The 21751-nt window shown below is 42.7% G+C and overlaps 2 protein-coding genes across 4 annotated transcripts; one reads left to right on the top strand and one right to left on the bottom strand.

Annotated features, from left to right (window-relative positions):
* Window positions 1-371: 371 nt before the first annotated feature.
* Window positions 372-13165, bottom strand: ss18 (SS18 subunit of BAF chromatin remodeling complex). 3 transcript variants are annotated; one of them, XM_035427766.1, is made up of 11 exons: window positions 12766-13165; window positions 11405-11481; window positions 10939-11023; window positions 9491-9526; window positions 7232-7370; window positions 4605-4844; window positions 3965-4132; window positions 3269-3346; window positions 2969-3100; window positions 1369-1499; window positions 372-543 (listed from the first exon to the last, which is right to left on the bottom strand). In XM_035427766.1, the coding sequence occupies exons 1-11, from the start codon at window positions 12832-12834 to the stop codon at window positions 517-519; spliced, it is 1182 nt and encodes a 393-aa protein (XP_035283657.1). In that variant the 5' UTR covers window positions 12835-13165; the 3' UTR covers window positions 372-516. The 3 variants fall into 3 exon arrangements, with proteins under 3 accessions (XP_035283657.1, XP_035283660.1, XP_035283659.1); XM_035427769.1 differs by lacking the exon at window positions 12766-13165 and adding an exon at window positions 12586-12671; XM_035427768.1 differs by lacking the exon at window positions 9491-9526 and having other exon boundaries at window positions 4614-4844; window positions 12766-13162.
* Window positions 13166-14042: 877 nt separating this feature from the next.
* On the top strand, window positions 14043-17636 carry LOC118233031 (proteasome subunit alpha type-7-like). Its single transcript, XM_035428334.1, has 7 exons — window positions 14043-14301; window positions 14837-14963; window positions 15574-15698; window positions 16235-16357; window positions 16544-16663; window positions 17029-17091; window positions 17363-17636. The coding sequence occupies exons 1-7, from the start codon at window positions 14200-14202 to the stop codon at window positions 17456-17458; spliced, it is 756 nt and encodes a 251-aa protein (XP_035284225.1). The 5' UTR covers window positions 14043-14199; the 3' UTR covers window positions 17459-17636.
* Window positions 17637-21751: the final 4115 nt, after the last annotated feature.

Here is a 21751-nt window from a genome sequence, read left to right as displayed (position 1 = left end):
TGAAATGGAAGGACTTCGGCAGTGGAAGGAGGAGCCTTCCCAATACCGGGCGCTTCCTGTTTTAAGGCATCGCTGCTTGAAGATCCGCTCGCCCCGAGAACACAAGTGCTTTTCCCGTCGGCACCGAGCGTACGGACCGCGCCTTCTCTCGATCTGAGGAAACGTTCTTTGCCAGAAATCTCACTCGCGTTGGGTTGGCGGTCGAATTGAGCGAGGCGGGGTCGTGCGGGAGGGAGGGCTGGACGAGAGACGAGGGCGACGGGATTCCCGCGAACCGCGCTAAATTTCCCCTCTGTCGCACGGGAAGCCCCGAAAACGCAGACGCAATGTTAGAAAACGCAAGACTACACATGAACAGGGGGGGAGGTGAGGGGTGGGACAGGGGGGCACAATGTGAAATAACAACACAAAACAGTCTCACATTTACAGTCCTAAAAAGGCTCAAACGGTAGCAGCTGAGATGCAGATCCAGGAGTAGAAGGGCGATTAGTGCGTGCTCCAGTCCCCAAACGAGCCTCACTGCTGGTAGCTCCCATACTGAGCCTATGGGCAGTAAGAAGGCATGTGTTAATGTCACTTTAGAGAGTACACACTGGAAAAGTCTTCTGCATCTTTCTACTCTCATACACAAGGAAACAAATGTATCAACCAAGCTGGTCATAAGGCTAGAAGATATCCATGACAGGGACCTCCAACTGTCAGCAGGTTTTTGTGGTTTTCCTTCAACCTTACAATCAGCCGCCAGTTAAGGCATTTCAACTAAATACAAAGTCTCAACTTCCTTAAATAGAAAACAGTAGGAAAATGCCAAATAAATAAGAAATATAAATTAAGTGTAGAAGAATGTGTGTACTCTGAATGCCATGTTTATCGATGCAAATAAAAACCAGCCCAATGTCCAATGGTTTTCCGTTTTACTGTGCACCATAAGGCAATTTCAAGTTAACTTTGTGTCAGTTATATTCAATACTATCCAATACATAGACACGCCACCAGAGGGCAGTATAGCATTATGAGTTAGCGAACAGGCATGTAATGTGTTGTGTGTGTGTGTACCTGTGTGCACGAGCGCAAGGACAGACAGCACCCATGTGTTACGGCCAAAAACTCACTCTCTTGCTCTCTTTTTCTATCTCTCTTTCTCCCCCATCCTGCTCTCCCTCTCTCCCACCCACCCTCTCCCCTTTCTCTCCGTCCCTTCTTTCCCCTCTCGACCTCTCTCCGCAGCGATCCTCCCTCTCCCGCACGCACAGCGCTAGCGCCCTCAGCAGCCCCGCGAACACGCTGGGACACCTCAGCCCTGGGGCGGTGCGCGTCCCGAAAACGTGGAGCGAACACGCCCGCACCTGCACGCGCTCCTGTGCTCACCTGATCGTAGCCGTAGGCGCGCTGCTGCGGCGCCTGGGGCGGGCCGGGCTGGGGGGCTCTGTAGGCGGCGTACTGCTGCCCCTGGCCCTGGGGGTAGTTCTGGTACTGCCCTGGGGGGGCTTGAGACGGGCCTGCAGGCAAGAGGAGGACAGAGGGGTTTAACGCTTTGAAGAGCAGCTTTTCAAATGTCCCCCACCTCCCCAAAGTTCTAAGCCAGTGTTCCAAAACTGTTACATCGGCATTAGGATGCTCAGTTAAGAACATTCGCATATTTGTGATTTTAAGCATCATTGCAGGTGATAATTGGGAGTTTCTCATTTAAATTTAAAATAAATAAATGTACATTACAATATAAATATTCAACATAAGAGAATGAGAGAATTCTAAGCAGGTGTGACGGGTAATAAATCACAAGGAAAGACAGTGACAAAGTGAAGTTAACTGAATATTTAATTCGCTGTCATTCCATTGACACTCTTTAAAGGGTGAACTTAAAAACACCCTTTTCATACTCATGGCTGAAAGCTAAGGACAGGCACTGAGAGCCCGCAGTCTGAGAGCGTAGCTGTACGGTAAACTTTTAAGAGGTGGTTACAGCACCCCGTCATTGGCTCGGTTTGTAATTGCGTTCGCTGGTCACCCGTGTCTGAGCGGTATTAATAGCGCGGGCTCCAGGCGGGGTTCGGTGCCCCTCCGACGACGTGTCAAAACTATGAATAGGGCTGCAAATGAACTCAGTGGCACATTTCATTAAACACATTAGACGCGCTCGCGTGATGAAGCCCCCGCAGACCGCGATCGGCGACGCGGGTATCCGCGCAGTGTCCGCGTCCCCCGCTTTTAAAAGTTCACAGATGCAAGTGTCTCTTCGCAGATAAATGTAGCGCCGGTTCATCGTGCAGTACGTACCACAGTCAGTGTTAATGCAACGCGGAAGGAAAAAGTTAGCACCAAGCAACTTCAAAAGTTTCAGAAGCAACAGTGACAGAAAAATACTGTACCTATAGGTGTACAATGGCTTGTCATTTGGGCAGTGCCCTCGAAGATACACTCGTTGTACCCTTTACCCATTTATATTAGTATTCTCAGGTACATATAAGATTCCGTAAGGGAACGTTGACAGGAAATGTACCTTAGAGAACAAAAACGGACCCCTACCATGTCCCTGTTTTCTGACAGTGAGCACTGAGGAAGGTGACTGAAGAAAAGGAGTTCACAAGAAAAAAATTTAACTGAGCCAATGAGGGGGAAAGGGTAAAATGAAAAGACGACCGAGCCAAACTCCTAGGAAATGCTCACTACCAGAAAATGGCGAATATGCCAAGGGCGTCCAATCAAACACTTCAGCTGGTATTGCTGGGGTCGCTTCAATGTCAGTTCAATAAATTCAAATTCAAACCGATGAACTGAAAAATGCACATAATGTTCCACGAGGATTTTTTCACTCAATGAACTGAATTTCAATTCATTTCCTGATTTGACTGGAACTGTAATGGAACTGAGCCCAACCCGGTTCACCGAGTTTGTTTCTGTGTGTTCCCCAGAGAAGTGCTGGCAGTGCCCTTTGACTTCGGGCTGCTGTTTAAAGCGGGGTACCCACCGTATCCCTGCTGCTGGCCTGGGTAGCCCTGCTGGCCGGGGTACTGCTGCTGCTGCTGCTGAGGGGGGTAGCCCTGCTGCTGGGGGGGGCCTTGCGGATAGGCCTCCGGCTGACCGCTGTACTGGGAGGTACCTGCAGGGGGCGCACAGGGGCAGGTGAGCGTCAGGCCATGAGAACGCAACTCCATCCACGGGTCGGTGTGTGGGTCCCGAGTTAGACGACGTGGCCCCTCTTGAGTTACAGGCCCATCTCCCTTACCATTACAGTACTGCAAATGTTAAAAATGATGAGTGCTCCTACCTTCTGGGACTCCCTGGCCACCGTGACTGTACTGCTCCCCATAGTAATCCTCCTGGCCTGGGTACTGCTGGGGGGGCCCTGCACAGGAAGCACAGTCAACACAGATGCACAGCTGCGGCTGATTCTATGCACTTAGAGATTGTACTGAATGGTGCTGTACAAGGCTGGGTTTAATTCCATTATCATTCATTATTATTACCATTATATTTAGAGGTGCACAGTATGGAAATTACAGGCCCATATCAAAAACCGATATACTATGACTATGAGGGAAAAATGCAACAAATTCTATTTGTCCAACAAAATTGTCCAACTTGCCAACTTTATTATTAAGCAGATAGAAAGAGTCAAGTGCTGCTCAGTCCTTACACTGGTACAAAAAGATAAATCAACAGATTAAGGTGTGGTTAAGGGTAGCTCATAACTGATAAGGTTAGGACACAGACAAGGGAAACCTGATTCAAGATCAGCATTCCAACTCCATGATTCCAACTCTATGATACAACATAATTTATCTCTAACTGAAGCATTTTGTGATCCAAGCTAGCAGTAACTGTTACTAAGCAATTTCTTGACTTGAGAGATCTCTCTATAGCATTCCTTGTGAGTTACGCTGGTAAAAATGATAAACAAACAGCTGAAGGAGTGGTTCCTGACTGTAAGGAACTGACAGAGAGCAGAAGTGTTGCGCCTTACCTTGCTGTGGGGGTCTGTACGGAGGCATAGGCCTCTGTCCCATCACGTGGTTCCCCTGGCTGACCTGTCCCATCATGCCCATGGGGTTCTGCTGGCCCGGGTAGTGCTGTGCGCCTCCCGGGGGCATGCTGTACTGCTGGGAGGGGGGCTGCTGGTGCATCATGGGACCTGGGAACACAAGAGCAAGGCAACCAAATATTCAATGAACATTTTCACTTCCTCAAGTGTTACAAGGCTTTTTTAAAAGCCTTTTTTTTTAAATTTCAGATGCCGATGAGATTACACACAAACAAATATATCTGAAAATGGTAAATATTAGGAGTGTTAACCTCAGGCTTCACCACACTAGGATACGATTTAGATTCTTTGTAACAGTTCAATATTTGGCAATCTCACAAATTTTGCTGCAAAACGATCTGATATAGTAATAAACGATCAATACATATATGATCCAGCTAACACAATCCTGTTCCTATGTACAATAAAACCAAAATGAGATTGGGGAGGAAATGAAACATTTAACAGAAAAAAAATGGCCTAGCGCAAGTGATGATGAGGTTGATTGTTGCTCTTGCTACCCGATACATGGATCCGGACTGATGGATCGTTACGCGCCTAGTAAATATGGAAGCTCTCTTACTGCTGGTACCTGGGCTGGCCTGCATGTTCATGGGCGGGCGCGGGCCGTAGTTTCCCATTGGCTGACCCTGTGCCATGTTCATCTGGCCCTGAGCGGGGGGCATGCCCTGGGTCGGCGCCACCGCGTGGTTGTACCCCCCCATGGACGCGTGCGCGCTGGGCGGGACGTTCATAGAACTGTTTGGGGGCATGTTGGGGGGCTGGCTGGGTCCGGGGCCCTGCATGGGCATGTGGTTGGGTCCTTCAAAGAGAACACAAGAACCCCCTAAAAACCAGTACAGGATGCTCCCCCCGGCCAAAATAACTAAACATGGAATTTGCTCCACTAACATAACACATCTACTACCAACAAATACGTAGTCAGCCTACAAATTTTAAAACATATTAACCTCTTAAGGCACAAGCCAAATTTTGCCAATCCTTGCCCATTTAGGGGGTACCCTATTTAAAGCTTTATAACTCCAGACGTGAACACCACAGAGACTTGAAAAATGGCTTAAATGAAGCAAGACATTTGTACAATTTACAATACTAACACAGATTAGTTTATATTCATAATTTTGGAAGAAATAAAGTGCCACAAATGCAATTGTTTTGACAAAAAATCCAAAATAAATTTGCACTTTTTAAGTTTGCAATGAAATACTGCGAGATTGAATATATGCAGGAGGTTAAACTATACATGTGCTAGGTCAAAAACGTCTTGACCACAAGTTCATAAAATCTAAGGGTGGATATGTAGAACTACTATAGATGTATGAAGCAAAAACTAAGCAGTGTACCCAGCATCTCCAAATCTATCCAAAATGTCTAAATTATGCATTGCTGTAAATCATAACATATCCATGTATTTCACTACAAATCAACTGTTTTGACTCAAGAAAATCACTGTTGCATAATTTTCAAATGGGAATTACAAGCTTTCAGTCAGTACAGTGGTCTAAAATAGCTAGGTGTCCAGAAACATATCCAAAATCTCTCCAAAATTGAATAAAATGCTTTTTGTCCATTATAAAGCATATAAATGAGCCCCTTATGAGGGTTTAAGATGAAACATTGCTATCAGATTAAAAAAATAATGCAAAAACATTGTCACACAATGCGGTACAGTACCTAAATGTGTAATAATTAACTCGTGTGTATTTCTATACTCTGTACTCTCGTATGTTTTCTTGTATGGGGATGAGACAACATGAAAACAATTTTCACCCGTCCACCACGTTTTGGCAATGTTCCAGCTATGACGTCATCACTGTTGCATGCTTCACAAAAACTATTACACTTCCGTCTAACGCTTACATTACAGTGTAAAATATTTACATTATATAACACCACTAACCTATTTAAAGATACTCAATTTCAAAAATAACGTATATAACCGAAATATTTTGAACGGTAATACTTACATAGCAATGATGAAATCTCCTCTATGTTCAGTAGATAGAGACAGAGACGGTATCAATGATATTGTTCTATTCGCTTCTGTTTTGCTCCAGAAAACGATGTCAGCTAGGTCTATCAGCAAACATATGATTTAGCTATGTTCAGAAGTCCTCAATAATAATAGTATTTTCCAAGAAATTACGAAATATCCTTGAACACGTTTCGTTAGGTGCATCGTATTTGTCTGCTAACAGAGTGATTGCGTAAGTGAATGCTATGCTAAGAATATTTTCTGTTACGCTGACCTATAAAACGCTATTCCAAAAGCAGAATTAGACATGTTATACATCGTTAGAAAGCTTATACTCTCGCCTACCGAATAAATGAATTGTAAATCAAGTCAGACTGTACTAAAAAGGACGACGACGCCGTAAACAACAGGTGTGGTGTTACGCACAGCTATTTTGGAAGATACCCAGGCGTCACAGATGCGCCTATATTTCCCAAACGGATTGTCCAAGACAATATATGACCACGCAGTCTCAAAAGGGACATCTCTACACGTAAAACCAACAGTAAGGTTTTATATTTATTCAATATTTAGTCCCAGATATTGACTGTAGAATGACATGGTATCATTTTTAAAAACCTTTTCTTGTTTATTTCGTTATTCAGTGAGCAGCGTTTTCACTGCTGTATAGGCATATCTTAGTGCTATTGTCGGGTTTATCTTGCTGCTATGACGGAATACGATTTTTTAGTGGTGAAAGAATATTTTTATTAATGCCAGGATAGACAATATTGTCCATTATGTCAAGGGTGGGGGGTGTTTTTTAGATGAGACTGCAGGGAGGGGGTGCGTGTTAAATGAACGACCGGAGCGACAATGGTGGGGCTGCGAAACTCCGTTTTCGGCATAGTTGTCATGTATCGTCTACTAATGAAACTGAAACAACGCGTTTCTGTTTTCATCTCACACGTTGGTTGCAGTAGCACCGAATGTTTGACTTTAGTAATCTAGGCACGCGGGCGTGCCCACCACTAGGGGCAATGCGCTAAGAGGTTAAAATAATGAACTACATCTAAAGAGAGGATATCCCACCTTGGACCAAAAACGAGGCTTTTTGGTTCCCCCAATTCTCCCTCCACTCACTTAACAAGATGCCCCATGGTGATGTCACTATAGTTGGCACCGCTCTAACAACGTTGCTAGGCGACCTGGACAGTCGGCAGGTGGAGGCTTACCGGGCATCTGGCCGTTCATCTGGCCCTGCATGTGGGGCGTGGGGGGCCCCTCCGGGGGCCCGCCGTGGCCGTGGGGGGGCTGTTGGGGCCCGCTCTGGCTCATCCCGCCCGGTCCCATGGGCACGTTCTGGGAGGGGGGCTGCAGACGGAGCAACAACAGGGGGGGCCATAAACCGACTGAGCAGAACATGAGGCAGTGATTACTGACGCTGGCTGCTCTACGGAGAAACAGAGTGATGGAGGGAGAGATGGAGGAAGAAATGCAGACGATGGGATAGGCTATGGCTGAGTGTTACAAAATGATGGAGAGATAGGAGGATTGAACATGGAGAGAGAAAAAGAAATGAAGTTAAAAAACGATGGAAAGTGATGAGATACCAGGAAACAGAGGAGAGATGGGATGTTAAAAAAATAAACAGTTTTGGAGCTGGATGCTGTGGATGATGGAATGGGTTGTGACTGTCAGACTGATCATAAGAGTAAGATGTTAGTTAGACCCGCATATCTACACATCAAATGCCCTGATCCTGGATCAGTTCACCCATTTAGCTCATAGCTGATAAGGTCAGGATACAGACGAGGGAACCTGATTCCAGATCAGCATTCCAACTCGAAGACACCCGAGAGCAGGACCACAATACAGGGCTGGACCCATCCAAAAGCACAGATCTACCTGTGACTAAATCGTTCTGAGATCCAAACTAGCCGGGAATGTTCCCAAGCAACTTCTCGACTTGAAAGAGATTTGCTGTTTTCTAACGGTCTTTCTCACACAGTGTGCGGCTGGTTACATCTCAGAGTACAGAGAAATAAACACACAACTGTTATACACAAATCTGAGGTAACACAGCCTAGAACTTATTAACTTACAGATGAATTTTTAAGAGTACAGCTATTTCTTAGTTGTAAATGACTGCTTAAACAGCACAATCATGGAAGCTTAAATAGTTCTAAGTATGTTATTAATTATTTTGAACACATAAATTCTGTAATTATTTAATTTAAAAATAAATAATACTAGTAATACACATGTATATAAATGAGTGAACCTTGTCTAACACTAGCAATTAAAAATGATGAACTCTTCTCCTTGTTCCGTACTTTACATGCATGAAGTACACAGGCACGTTTTTTTTTTTAGGTTGAATGTGACATTAATATTTTTTTACTTCAGTCTAAACACGGACTGGCTACAGTCCAAGTTCTTTTTCATAGCGTGACCATAAACATGAACTCAACTGAGCTTGAACGACAGGCTGAGGCAACTACAGCCTGGTGGCAAGCCCATTAGTAAGGCTTCTGAGCCAAAATGGAGAAGGCAAACGCTGAACGACTTCATTTGCAGTTGTGTCACAGCACACATTTTGACCAAAACGGGTTCCAGATATCAGCAAAATAAGTAAATAAATAAATACATTTTATTATTAGTTTTTCCTGTAGCCTTTGCGGTAGACCGTCAGGCCATCCCCCTCCATCCAGTAAAATTAGTGATGGTCGTCGTTCTCAGCCTGGGCAGGCTTTGGCTGCCTTTGGAGGCCTAAAAATAGACTTGGAGGCCTAAAAATCCATTGGTGCAGTTTTGATGATGTCACACAAATACTTTTACCTTGAATCATAATGGTAAATGGTAAATGGACTGCATTTATATAGCGCTTTTATCCAAAGCGCTTTACAATTGATGCCTCTCATTCGCCAGAGCAGTTAGGGGTTAGGGGTTAGGTGTCTTGCTCAAGGACACTTCGACATGCCCAGGGCGGGGTTTGAACCGGCAACCCTCCGACTGCCAGACAATCGGTCTTACCTCCTGAGCTATGTCGCCCCACTTATTCCCCTCTGCTGACTGACTTCTAAACAGGATTAAAGCCTAGCATCCTGCACAAGAAGCAGTCAGTCAAGAGGTCACAAGACCCATCAATTCTACACATTAAATTGGCCAAGAGATCTGCTGCCCGCCCATCAAGGAAGCTGCTCCATAACTTGATAAACGCTTAGAGACACATTTCAAGGTAGAAGACTTCATGTGACATCAAAACAGTATCAAACTATTCTCAATATCCCACTCATATCATTTCAAATCCGGTTACAAATATTGCCTTTGCAAAAAGGCGACGATTACAACAATCTGCAGTATCACTAACTCCTCCCACCCACCCGTGCCCCTGACCCGTACCCCATCCCAGCCAATGGCGGAAGACCCTGCATATTTTTACACATGTAGCACGATCAAAATCATCTGTGGTCACTTCTGCAAATACTCACTTCATGCTTAACCTCTGTGGTGGGGGACTCAGACTTCTGAAATCAAGTACAGAAAATCTGGGTGAACAATGACCCTCGGTCAAAGGGTGAAATGACGGCATCGCGGAATTCTGCTACATCACACTGACATTGCGCCTTTGTGCACAGCACCATTCTTTATGCATTGGCCATCTTCCTTCTCCTAGGAAAGTGATCCTCAACTCTGGTCCTGGACACCCCCAAAGGGTCAGATGGTGTTTTCGTTACTTTCAAAAATCATCATATAATATACACCCCCAAGAAACCAGCTGAGGTGAGCTTGCTGTGTAAACTCTCAGCTGACCTATCAGGAGCTGAGTAATAAAAATCAAAAGACCCTGCAGGATCAGAGTTGAGGACCGTTGTCCTAGAACGTTCCATTCATAAAGTCTGACGGAATACACAGACTCAATAACATTCCAACATTGCCTTTCCACGCTGTAGCTGAAGTGCTAGCTCTACAATACTGTGAATGGATTTGCAGCTACGCAAGACACAAAATGAATGCACCCACTGGTGCTATGTGACTGTGCACTTCATACAGGTTAAGACAAAAAGGAACAACGACATGGACAGGAATAGACACAAATTTCCTCAAATCGTTTTTTCGTCTGGGTTGTCTGTGAGCTCTTCTCGTAGGCCATTTATAATTTTTCTGGAGAAAAGAAAATTATTTTTAAAAGAACATTTTGGGCAACAGCATGCAAATCTGTACTTTTCCACCCACTCAGAAGAACATTCACAAAGGAAGGCACCATCTGCGGCAGTTCTGCTCATAATGGGTGTGAAATACCAATTCAAAATACGAACCTCAAATGTGTTTGATTCAGACAGATCTATGTTTTAATACTGTGCACAATGCTACTGATAAGGACAGAGGAATATACTGATATACTGCTAGAGTGCAAATATGTAGGATATGTGTGGTGAAATGGGGGGGGGGGGGGGTTGACGTAGGGTTTCTGGACTTCACACTTCGTTTCCATAAATTACCCTGGATCAAATTAGCTGAATGCACTACAAAAATACATTGTACACCGGGACACATTAACAATCAGCCGCAATTCAAAAGCGTACCAATAAATGTAGCTAAAACACAGAATGATGTAAATGACTGACTTAATCAAAAAATTAAGAGCACAATGTGGGCAAAAAATATTTAAATCTCCTTCAGCTGGTGCAAATGTACTTTGAAGACATCTATGCGGGCTAAACTGGGCCCGGATTAATATTAATGTTCTGCATACACATTTGCAGGTATACCTGTGACTTCCTGAAAGACACACACAGGTTAGGCAATATAAACCCTGCATCAAAACCCTACAATGTGTTTGGAGGCCCTTTATTCACTGTGTTGGTGTAAAAATGTGTTACACAGCTAAAAAAGAGCAAGTGTGTCCAGTTATAGTTTCCCTGTCATGAATACTCACAGCAGGAAGCAGAGACTGCATGTTCTGATTGGAGTCTGCTATTGTTGCCAGGTAAACTAAGTTTCTGTGTAGCATTTGTTGATACCTGCAAAGGCACAAAAAAAAAGGTTTTGCAGAGCCACATTTTGTTAAACCAATTATTTTCCCCCACTAAATGCTGAAACATGGAAACTTGTCAGACCAGAATGCATGCACTACCCTCCAGCACCACACCAATAAAAAGGTGCAAATGGTGTGAAAAATTAACAAAATGATTAGGCAATCCCAGTCATCATATAAAATAGGCCTCCTAAATTTTATGTTTGCAGAACTTAAATTGGATGCAGTTTTTCGTTAAAGCCATGGCTGATGACATCACAAGCTTGATGATATTCCACAAGTTATTATTAGGGGGACAATTTAGACAAATCAGTTTAATATTTGTACCACACCATTACAATAAAAAACAGAGAGAGTAGCTACTTACTGTGAGCATTCTGCAGTTTTTCCTTTGCTCTGGAAGTCCATGATGCATTGGATGAGATGATTGTTCTCATCTAACAACTAACAGGAAAAAAGACTGCTTAGAAACACAGAAACCTGAAGGCAAACTTAACACACTGATCGCGTTTTTATTAGTGTCATTCATTGTGTGCATGTGGGAAAGGAAACCCATTCAACCCTGAAGGGCAGCTGCTTACATGCCAAGTAACTTACACACATTAATCAAAAAGGTTCGAATAAGTGCTTTAAATGACTTTCCTGCTCGAGAACATGCAAATAGATGGAAACCTGTTTTTCTAGGCGCGTTGCACTTGACAGGACCTGGTGCATACATGCACAGTGCTAATTTAAGCTTCTTCTCGCGCGCGCGAAACGAACCTCTTCAAATGGAACTTCCCTAACTCACCCCAGCGTTAGCAACTCAAGAAACACCCTAAAGGGTATTACTGTTGTAGTCTAGTAGATACACTGAACCAGCTAAAAGCTAGGCATGTGTGAACTATGTTCATAAATCATAAATGCATTCAATTATTAAGATAGCTAGCTATCGCTATGCTGCTGATCAGAATGAACCACAATTGAGCAGCTAGCAGGATTACCATTGAGCATACTACTACGTGATTCGACTATTCAATTAGCTAACTTAACTAGGCTTGAAAACAACATTGGTACTAGTGCTTGTGGTATTTATATTCAACTACTTATTTGTTAGTTTTATATGAATCGTACCCGTTTAAATTGAGATTAAAGTTTTAGCTATAACGATTTGGCCACTTTCGTCCAATATAGCATCAATCATACTGGTTATCGTACATGTAGCTACATACGTTTTATTTCGTCGAACGCAGACTAAAGCAACCGACTCATTTTAAAAATGCATTCAAAACCACCTCAATACAAAATAATGAAAACGTGCAGCCGCAAGTTAGCTATATCTAAAGTTATTTTAATTGTACCGCTGCATCTATCACAAGTCATGATGAACAATTGGAAATCGAGCTATTCACAGGGAAAGCAACTAGTCTCAGGGTAGCAAGCTAACAAAGGCAATTCGCCGTTTAGCTGGTTGGATAGCAAGCTAGCTAGCTATCAAGCCACATTAGCAGCGAGGCCTTCATCACATAACAGTAATTTGCTGCAAAAATAAATGTAAATGAACTATACCTTAATTTCTATTTGGATTTAAAATTTTCACTCTGCTGGCTGGCTAACGCAGCTACTAATCGTGCCTCAAACCCAATCTGTGCGCCAGCAATTGTTACCAATTCTTTTCCGTTGAGCACGACTTTGTGGAGCTAGCCAGCTAACGCTCCTTAAGATTTTCAACTTAACTAATATAATTACCTTCTGTATTCCTGCCGGCGTTATGTCACCCTTTCCTCGCTGTCTGTGTGCTGCAAACGCCACCGACATTGTAATTATATTTTCTTATTTCTTAAATCACGAAAATATGACAAATCAACCAAATGCAATTCAACAGAGCTCAAACCACACTGCACGGAACAGATGATGCGATTCTTCAATGTAACAGTCCATGCGAGGGGAGGTTAAGATGCCAATAAAAGAAACAATCAAAATAAAATATTATCAATTATTCTGTGACTATGTGTCCACTTTGATGTGTATTTTGGGTACAAATTAAATGATGATCATGACTCGAAGCGGAATTTGTAAAGGTGTATACTTTTCAAAATTAACCGACTTCCCCGCTCTTAATGATTTGCTCCGAAACCCGACAGACAGCTAAGCAAGGGAGGAAAGTGGTATGTTCTCAAGTGGCGGGATGCACTGGAAGTTTGAACCAACACAAGTAGCTAGCAACATTCAAGACATAGTCCGTTTTTGCATGCATAATTCATGTTAGGCATACTAGTCTAAACTGCAATGTTCACTCAACATCCAACACCTGAGTCTAGATGTGGATTTGTTTATTTATATGTACAGCAGGCTTCAAAGATGGGAATCCTGAGAAATATTATTTACTTTATTTAGGTACAACTAGGTAAGAGTACCCCGCAACCCTGCCCAGGATATGCGGGTATAGAATAGATAATGGATGGATGGATCGATAGGTAAGAGTAGGATACCCCCCCAAAAAAATCACTCCAGAAGATTACGTCACCCAGTCATTACACAGACACACCACTGGTACACACAAAAGCGAATTTATTTTTATGTGAAATGTATGACGCAGATTGCTGAAAAAGCCTTCTGGTCATATAAGAAACATGAAACAAGAGTTTCTTATTTTTTGTATGTTTTAACATAGCTACAACCCATTTACAAAGCTGGTTATTTTCCTTAAACAATAGACCAAGTGCCCAACGCAGAAATCAAACCTACTAACTCCCAACTGGAACTCCGGCTCTTGGTGCTGCAAATTCAAATTTATTTGACTTTAAATACTTTAGATTACAGTTGGATACGTGCAAATTAAGATATAATATCATGAAGTATTGGCTAAGAATAAACTTTCTAAATATTCTGTAACTTTCTTTAAAATACATTTTTTTCCGAGCTTGATTAAAACCTCTGAACTGTAGTTCATTGATTAAAACCGGCATGACGCTTTGTTCGGCATGACCCCAGTACTTTTATTGTTAGTGGTGGTATCGTCCAGGTTCACGCGCACGCGTACTTCCACATTTTGAAGTCAAGCACAGGGAGGATTGATGTAACCAGTTAATCTTTCCCTAGTTAACACTATAATATTTAATGTTTACAGCTGATTCTGCACTCTAACTACACTCGGAACTTTGCTTTAAGGCCTTTATTACAATGGCAGCTAGATATGACAGAGCTATTACAGTGTTTTCCCCAGATGGTCACCTCTTCCAAGTTGAATATGCTCAAGAAGCCGTGAAGAAAGGCTCAACTGCTGTGAGTCTGACTAGTGTTAGCTATCTCCAAAATAATGCTAACAATTAGCTAACTGTAAATGGATTGGTTGTTAGCTGGTTGCCTATCTAACGGTACTCACAATCATAACGTTACATATTGCGTTACGCTAACATTTGCTAGGTTGCAATACATCTATGAACTGTCCGGTTAGCTAGCTCGCGTGCTGCGTATTGGCAATGCCATTGTAAGATCGGTGCCTTTTCTGTTCAGAAGTATGAAGCCTAATGTCTGGGGACTGTTATGTCAGCTAGATAGATGCAGTAAGCTAGCTATAATAAGGAATAATCATTACTTCCATTAACCGCCGGAGCAGGACATTTCACTATAAAAGTTAGGGCTTATGGTTTCATAATTTTAAAAAACCGTAATGGTATGTGCACAGATAGTCGTGCAAATATAACATTTGTTGGTTATTTAATATGATTGCTAGCCTTCATGAATAAATCTAGTCTCTTTGTCAACGTGACCATCTGAAGAATAGCGAGACTGCATTTAGGCTATTTATTTGTTTTAGGTCGGCATTCGAGGAAAGGATATCGTCGTCCTTGGTGTTGAGAAGAAGTCCGTGGCAAAACTGCAAGAGGAGAGAACCGTGCGCAAGATCTGCGCGCTTGATGAGCACGTTTGCATGGCCTTTGCCGGTAATGTGGTGCTTCCCAGATTATGCAGCAGAAAATTCTCTCAGGGTGTTTGGGGGAGGTGGGGGGTTGGGAAGATTCCAAGGGCCCTGGGGTGGCAGGGACCATTGTGAGATCTTTTTATGCGACCCCAAAATCCCTGGTGGCGCCCTGAATTTTACTGAATACGTACTGAAGCGCATGTAGTTTAGTACCTTTTTACCAAGTGTATAAGGCTATAACTCAGGGTGTGAACATCCAACCTTCTTGGTTTTAAACTCAATTCACTGCACCTACCTTATTAAGATCACTTCCTTTATCTCACAATTCAGGTACCATTGTGAAATATTTTATTTTTAAAAAGGCATCTATACCTTACGTTAAGTGCCTTCTGGATGAGATTCCCCTGTTGGATGCCATGCTTTGTGTTAACTTTTTCCTGGATAAATGAAATGGGTGAAAGGCTGAATTCTGGATAAAGGAAGCTGGTGAAAGGATTAATGGCAGAAACTTCCTGCTCGAGATTACTGATAAAATCAGCCTCTTGCTCTTCTCAACGAGACCACTCTGTAAGATGTACGAAGCACGTGTTTGGGGTCGAAAGGCTGAATTTGTGTGCGTTCCCGTTCCGCAGGGCTGACGGCAGACGCTCGTATCGTGATTAACAGGGCCAGGGTGGAGTGCCAGAGCCACAGGCTGACCGTGGAGGATCCGGTCACTGTGGAGTACATCACACGCTACATCGCAACCCTCAAACAGGTGAAAGGCAGGCAACCCATATTTAAAGAGACAGTCCACTTTCTGGGGTTTTTAAGAAATATCATTGCAGTTTTTTATTGCACGCTTTTCATTCACCCATACAGTTTTTGTAGTCTCTGATGACCTTCCGGCATTACAATGGCTGGTATTAGGGCATTCTGGAATTTGTGGTCTAAAGCAAGCAAATACATTTTGATTAAATCCAGAGAAGCCTGTACGGTGATATAATAGGTTTCCAGGGGGTTGTATGTGAATGTCAGATTAATAACTGTGTTTATTCAGTTTTTATAATGTTTTAAACTAGTGCGTACTCTTTGGTCTTTTTGAAAAACTGTCAATAAACCTTAGGACCAAAGAACACAGTTTTCTTTGTCCTATTTCCTGTTTCCAGTAATACCCATTTGTTGTTTATCATCGAGAGAAATGTTCATTTTGTTGATCAACTGAAGTTAACCTGTCATCTCAGGCTAATGTATGTACTCTGGGATATGTCCTGCGACGGATGTGTGAAGGTCCTGTGTTGTGTTCGACCGTAGCGCTACACCCAGAGTAACGGTCGCAGACCGTTTGGTATCTCCGCTTTGATTGTCGGCTTCGACTATGACGGCACTCCCAGGCTGTACCAGACCGATCCCTCCGGAACATACCATGCATGGAAGGTGGGTGAAACTGTGAAAATGAAATACGGCATTTCTGTGTCTTCCCATAGAAACTTGGATAATTATCCACGTACGAAAATCAAATATGTGACCTGACCTTACTTTTCCCTGTGTTGAGTATTCGTGAAGGCAGTACAGTTGCCAGAATGTAAAGGAAATCCCTCTTCCCTCCATTTCTGTGAACAGGCCAATGCGATTGGTCGCAGTGCCAAGACAGTGAGGGAATTCCTGGAGAAGCATTACACTGAGGAAGCCATCACCGGGGACAACGACGCCATCAAGCTTGCCATCAAAGCGCTACTGGAGGTAAGGACACACCTGTGCATGTGTGTACATATGAACCATTGGCTTTTATTAGCTGTGAGAATGTGCATTTTATGATGAGTATTTGAATATTTGATCGCTGATATTTTACTATGAGATCCCTTGAATGCCTGTACTGTTGCTCAGTTTACAAGAAGTGAAGAAAATATCATTCAGTGACTGTGACCACGAAACAAATAATCCTTCCAAGGACTAGATTAGCTACTGATAGCAGGACACCGAAGACATGGCAGCCCTACAGGACCGTGGTTTGAGATCTCTGCCTTTGGTTGTCTGAACAGCAGGTGAATTGAACTCCCTGTCCCTTTGACCTGTTCCACGCTGACAGTCACGTGATCTGTGTTTAGGTTGTGCAGTCTGGTGGGAAGAACATCGAGCTTGCTGTCATCAGAAGGAATCAGCCACTGAAGGTACTACTTTCTCTCCATAGTTATTCCATTGATGATAGTTTAGTGGTCCAAAACAAAATTCAGCTCCCATACGTCTGTAAAATTGAACTACTGTGTTATATATAATGTTAGGTATTTTGAATATAGAGTATACAATACAGTGTATAGTTGTACACAAGCAGGCCAGATTGTAAAAATGGATAGGCAAAATCAGTGATCATTGTCTTGTCCACCACAAGTACATTTGTAGTGCAGAAATATGATCTGGGATTATTGTGCTTGCCTTGTGAAGCTTTTGGAGTCCAAGGAAATCGAAACATTGGTGGCAGAAATCGAGAAAGAAAAGGAGGAGGAGGCAGAGAAGAAGAAACAGAAAAAAGCCACGTAACGTGATGGAAAACAGCACGTACATTCAGCCAGTGTTTCCAGTAGTTTACTGAAGTTGTATTACATTACATTTCACAAAACATAAAAAACGTCAAATACCTCTTATCTTGTCATGCGCCAATTGTCTTTTTGTCATGTCTTATTTCTTTTTCCATGGATTATTAAATGCCATACATCCACTGGTTTATAGAAATGTTTCTTCAGTTAATGCCTTGGTCTTTAGTGTGTTTTCAGTAATGGCCATTTTTCGGTGAGGCTATTGAAGTGTCAGTCAGGTTTACCTCATTTCTCAACAAGAACCTAATGAAACCCCCTCACGTCGTGGTTTCTTTGTTGATGATGGTATTTTACATCCACTGCAGTGACGTTGCCTGCTTTCCTTATATTTGTCACTTGTCGTTTCCCCAGTTGCTCTAAAAATTAACTTTTTTATTCACTACCTGGAAATGTTTCAGTTGTTTGGCTGGTTTTCTTCCATGGAAATTTCAGCTTGTGAAGTGTGTTTCATTACACTCTTGCTTGCATTTCAATTTGGGGTTAAATGAAACATTTTTTATATTTTTAATTGTGTGGCTGAAATTCCATTTCCCAGTGGACACACTTCAAATATCCAATGGCTGTCCAATTGGGTGCATGTTTTTTCCCTGATTGTCCAATCAAATTCCAAGGCTGCTTTCTTTGGATTTTTTTCCCCCTAACCTTGCTTATCATTCGATGCTGCTCAGAATTTTAAAACACAGGATTGTGGCTTCGGGGCTGATCCTTAATGGAACCAAGGCTCCAGACCTTCTGGAAACTTCAGTGGCTCTAATCGCTCACCCTTATAAAGCGCCATTTTATAGCACACTGCAGTCCCCACAGGCCTGTTCAGCTTTCAAAGACATAACAGTGAATGTAAAGTACCTTCACCCTAAATCAGGATTTCACTGACTGACATGACTATTGGGGATGGTCATTTGCCAACTTTGTAACTTTTTTAAATAGATATTTATGTCTGCCCTGGATATTTTACTGAGGCACTTCCTGTTTGGTACATTACTGAAGGATACAAGGACAGGAACTTGAACTTGTGACCACTTGAGTTACAAGCCCTGCCCTCTAACCATTATACTACACTGGTGTGTTCCCTTTTCCCTTTAGTAAGCTTTATTAATGCATATATGAAATCATAAATTATTACGAAAATGAATTTCACATAGATTGAAACTGTAAACATTTCTCCAGCTGTATTGTGTCACCGCTCTGAATAGGACTGGATGATTTGGAAAGTCGCTGTCCACAGCTCCTGACTGTATGTTGTTGTTTTGTGAGGTTCGTATGCACGGATACTAGATTATGGGAAAAGAACAATAAGACATTTTAAAACTTACAAAGTTCACACTGGGTAACAGCATTTGAAAAGTGAAGTTGGCCAGAATTGCTTAGCTATCAGATGGGAAGGAATTAGTTTTGGATCGACCGCAGCTTGTGGCTTTATTAGAAGAGCTCGTGGGAGCCTGCTGCCTATCGCTCGGCCCGATCTGCCGCAGGACACTGCCAATATCCCGGATGGCTTTATGCATCTAGTCATTACTGCGGAGAGGAATGGCTCCACTGGAGGTCAGCGGTCCGAGGGGGAAAAGCCAGCTACGCTGCCCTCGAGCGAAAGTCTATCTCTGCAGCCGGCCGCGGGCGGAGTGAGAATTAGCATGTGCTGGCGCCTTTGTCTCTCTCTCTCTCGGTCTCTCTCCCCTCCCTCCCCCTTTCTCTCTCCCCCTCTCTCTCTTTTTCTCTCTTCCCTCCTGTTCCCTTTCTCTCTCCCGCTACCCCCATGTCTAAAGCACGTCAGTGAAATGCACCCTTTCGCTGTGACTGAAATGCAAGTGACACGCATGGACATGGACCAAATGTCTTTTTACTGTAAACCCCGCCCCCACCCCCTGACAAACACACCCCTAACTCACCCTGTGGCATTTCCTTTCCAATGTGTGTGTGTGCGTGCGTGCGTGCGTGCGTGTGCGTGTGCGTGTGTGTGTGTGTGTGTGTGTGCGTGTGTGTGTGTGTGTATGTGTGTGATAAAATGCCACTGGGCTAAGATGCTGCATAATGCGATTCCCTCCTCTAATGTCCTTCTGCTCCTTGTCTCTTATGAACAAGGCGAATATGTGAGCAGATAAGAATAACAATATGAGGGAAACGCATTTTCGATTCCAGCATAAGCCAGAATCATTAGATCTATGCATTCAGGTTATCAAGATTATTATTATTATTATTATTATTATACCTTACAATATAAACAATTTTATTTGGTATTGTATTTTTAAAAATCATATGTCGTTTTTTGAATTTAATATCTGAAATAAGTACTCTACTGTTTCAGGTAGGGCTGTAAGTCTGTCTGTCTGTCTGTCTGTCTTGGCTGTGAAACAGAAATGTACAGGAGTAGTGCATGCAGCTTGCGAAAGTAAAGCACAAATTTAAAAAAACAGCAGAAGAATCCCGACACCGGCGAGTCTACGCTTCCGCTTAATGCATAGCGACTGAGGCCTGTCCACAGCTGTTAGCCAGCGCGGGAGAGCTGGGCGGAAGGGACGCTTCACCTCGCGGGCTGAATGTCTGATGCCTGGCCTCGCTGACTGCCCGGGGACAATTCGCGTTGACAAGGACGCGGACGTCTGTTCCGCCTCCATGTCAGAGCTCAGCTCTGCTCTTTACTGACAGACTGTTCTCTGTTCACTGAATCCTACCGTAACCCTTTTCGTTAGTTATAATAATGATATTCATCATCATAATTCTTATTGTTGTTACTGTTGCTATTGTCATTGTTATGTAGATCTATTATGCATTAATACAAGGCCATAATAGGAAAGCCCACTGCACAGTAAAAAAAAAAAAAAAAAAAAAAATATATATATATATATATATATATATATTGCATTCTATGGACTTGGTAAAAAAAAAGAAAAGGTAAAGGTCAGATCATATCATAACCTGTTCAATCCTTGAGAGTGCTTCACCCCAGGGTTCCAGCAGATGGCGATATTGATTAAAAGCAGCACTTGGGCATCTGACCACACACCAAAAAAAAAAAAGGTATATAGGTAAATATCACACATATAATATTTAAACTCCATTTTGTCCACTGAAATAAAATGCTCTCTAAAAATAAAAGATGACATTTCCAAAAAGAATAGTGAATAAGCAAGTAAGCCATAGGCTGTGGACCGTGAAGTCTCTCCCCTAGCCCCTGATCTCCCGTGAACACAGGAAGGAACAGGAGGCCATCTCAGACATCACATAACATTACGGGATGATGTTACACCGAAATGTCAGCCGAACATACAAAGAGTCCACTGGCCTGTAGGATGATTTGAATGCCTGGGGCTGCGTGATCCATCATTTCAGCAACTCCTATTTTCTACCCACGCTCTCCTTTTTTCATCTCTCTTGATTTTTCTCCATTATTCATATTTCCATTTTGTCGTGCACAGTCATAAGATTTTATATGTATGAATATGTCTTCCTACAGAGCCACTGCCCTTCACCCCAGTTGATGATTTTAGAGATATTGTTTTTGAACGGTTCATAAATATCACACGTTTCAGTTCAGGAGGTTTAATCACAGCAGATATGGTTCTAGTCAAGTCAGCCAGCGCTTTTTGCTCTCAGCATTATAATAACCACATGATGACGTCACTGAAGATGCTTTGTTTGCATGGGCTGCAGTTAGTCATTACACTTTCCCCTTGACTTATTCACTTTTTTTTGAGCTGAACTGGATAAACAAGGGAACGCATTGACTGAATTGTTTCAAATGCACCATTATAAATTGGCCGGATGTACTTTAAAACTTAAATGAACACAACTGGCAATAGGGACATTTCTTTCTAATTAACCTCACCAATTCAAAGAACTGACTCAGAGAACAAATGCAGCCAAATACATTTTATGTTTTTAAAACTAGACAAACCTATTGTCCTTTACCTACTGAGCAGTTATTTCGGTGCTGGTCTGTACTGTAATACTGTCATGGAGCAGGAGAGGTACAGATCTGTGTTTTTGTCGTCTTTGTCTTGTAAATGACCTTGAATGGCAATGGCTTCTCCAGGGCCTGCTGAACAGGCTCACTATTAAAAAAAAAAAATTCTGAAGGATCGATTGGGTTTACCATCAGAATAGAACTGCTGCAGTTTCACCATGATGCAGTGGACATGGGGTTCCAGGTCTTCATGCTGGTTTTTATATCAACCAATCCCTTTGAATATGGAAGCTGAAAGCCTGCTTAAATTCCATAATTTGGTGCTGAAACATTTTA

The sequence above is a fragment of the Anguilla anguilla genome, chromosome 8 (assembly GCF_013347855.1).
Source record: "Anguilla anguilla isolate fAngAng1 chromosome 8, fAngAng1.pri, whole genome shotgun sequence".
Lineage (NCBI taxonomy): Eukaryota > Metazoa > Chordata > Actinopteri > Anguilliformes > Anguillidae > Anguilla > Anguilla anguilla.
Note: the sequence above shows the minus strand (reverse complement) of the source record. Positions and strands in the feature narration are given on the sequence as shown.

What these genes read in the sequence shown, in the direction of transcription:
- ss18 (XM_035427766.1), bottom strand. Translation starts at nt 12,834, where the DNA reads ATGTCGGTGGCGTTTGCAGCACACAGACAGCGAGGAAAGGGTGACATA. An exon ending in CCACAGAGGTTAAGCATGAA is followed by an intron (nt 7,371 to 9,490) that starts GTGAGTATTTGC and finishes CTCCGTCTGCAG; the next exon opens with CCCCCCTCCCAGAACGTGCC. An exon ending in GTACAGACCCCCACAGCAAG is followed by an intron (nt 3,347 to 3,964) that starts GTAAGGCGCAAC and finishes CTTCCTGTGCAG; the next exon opens with GGCCCCCCCAGCAGTACCCA.
- LOC118233031 (XM_035428334.1), top strand. Translation starts at nt 14,200, where the DNA reads ATGGCAGCTAGATATGACAGAGCTATTACAGTGTTTTCCCCAGATGGT. An exon ending in TGAAGAAAGGCTCAACTGCT is followed by an intron (nt 14,302 to 14,836) that starts GTGAGTCTGACT and finishes TATTTGTTTTAG; the next exon opens with GTCGGCATTCGAGGAAAGGA. An exon ending in CGTTTGCATGGCCTTTGCCG is followed by an intron (nt 14,964 to 15,573) that starts GTAATGTGGTGC and finishes CCCGTTCCGCAG; the next exon opens with GGCTGACGGCAGACGCTCGT.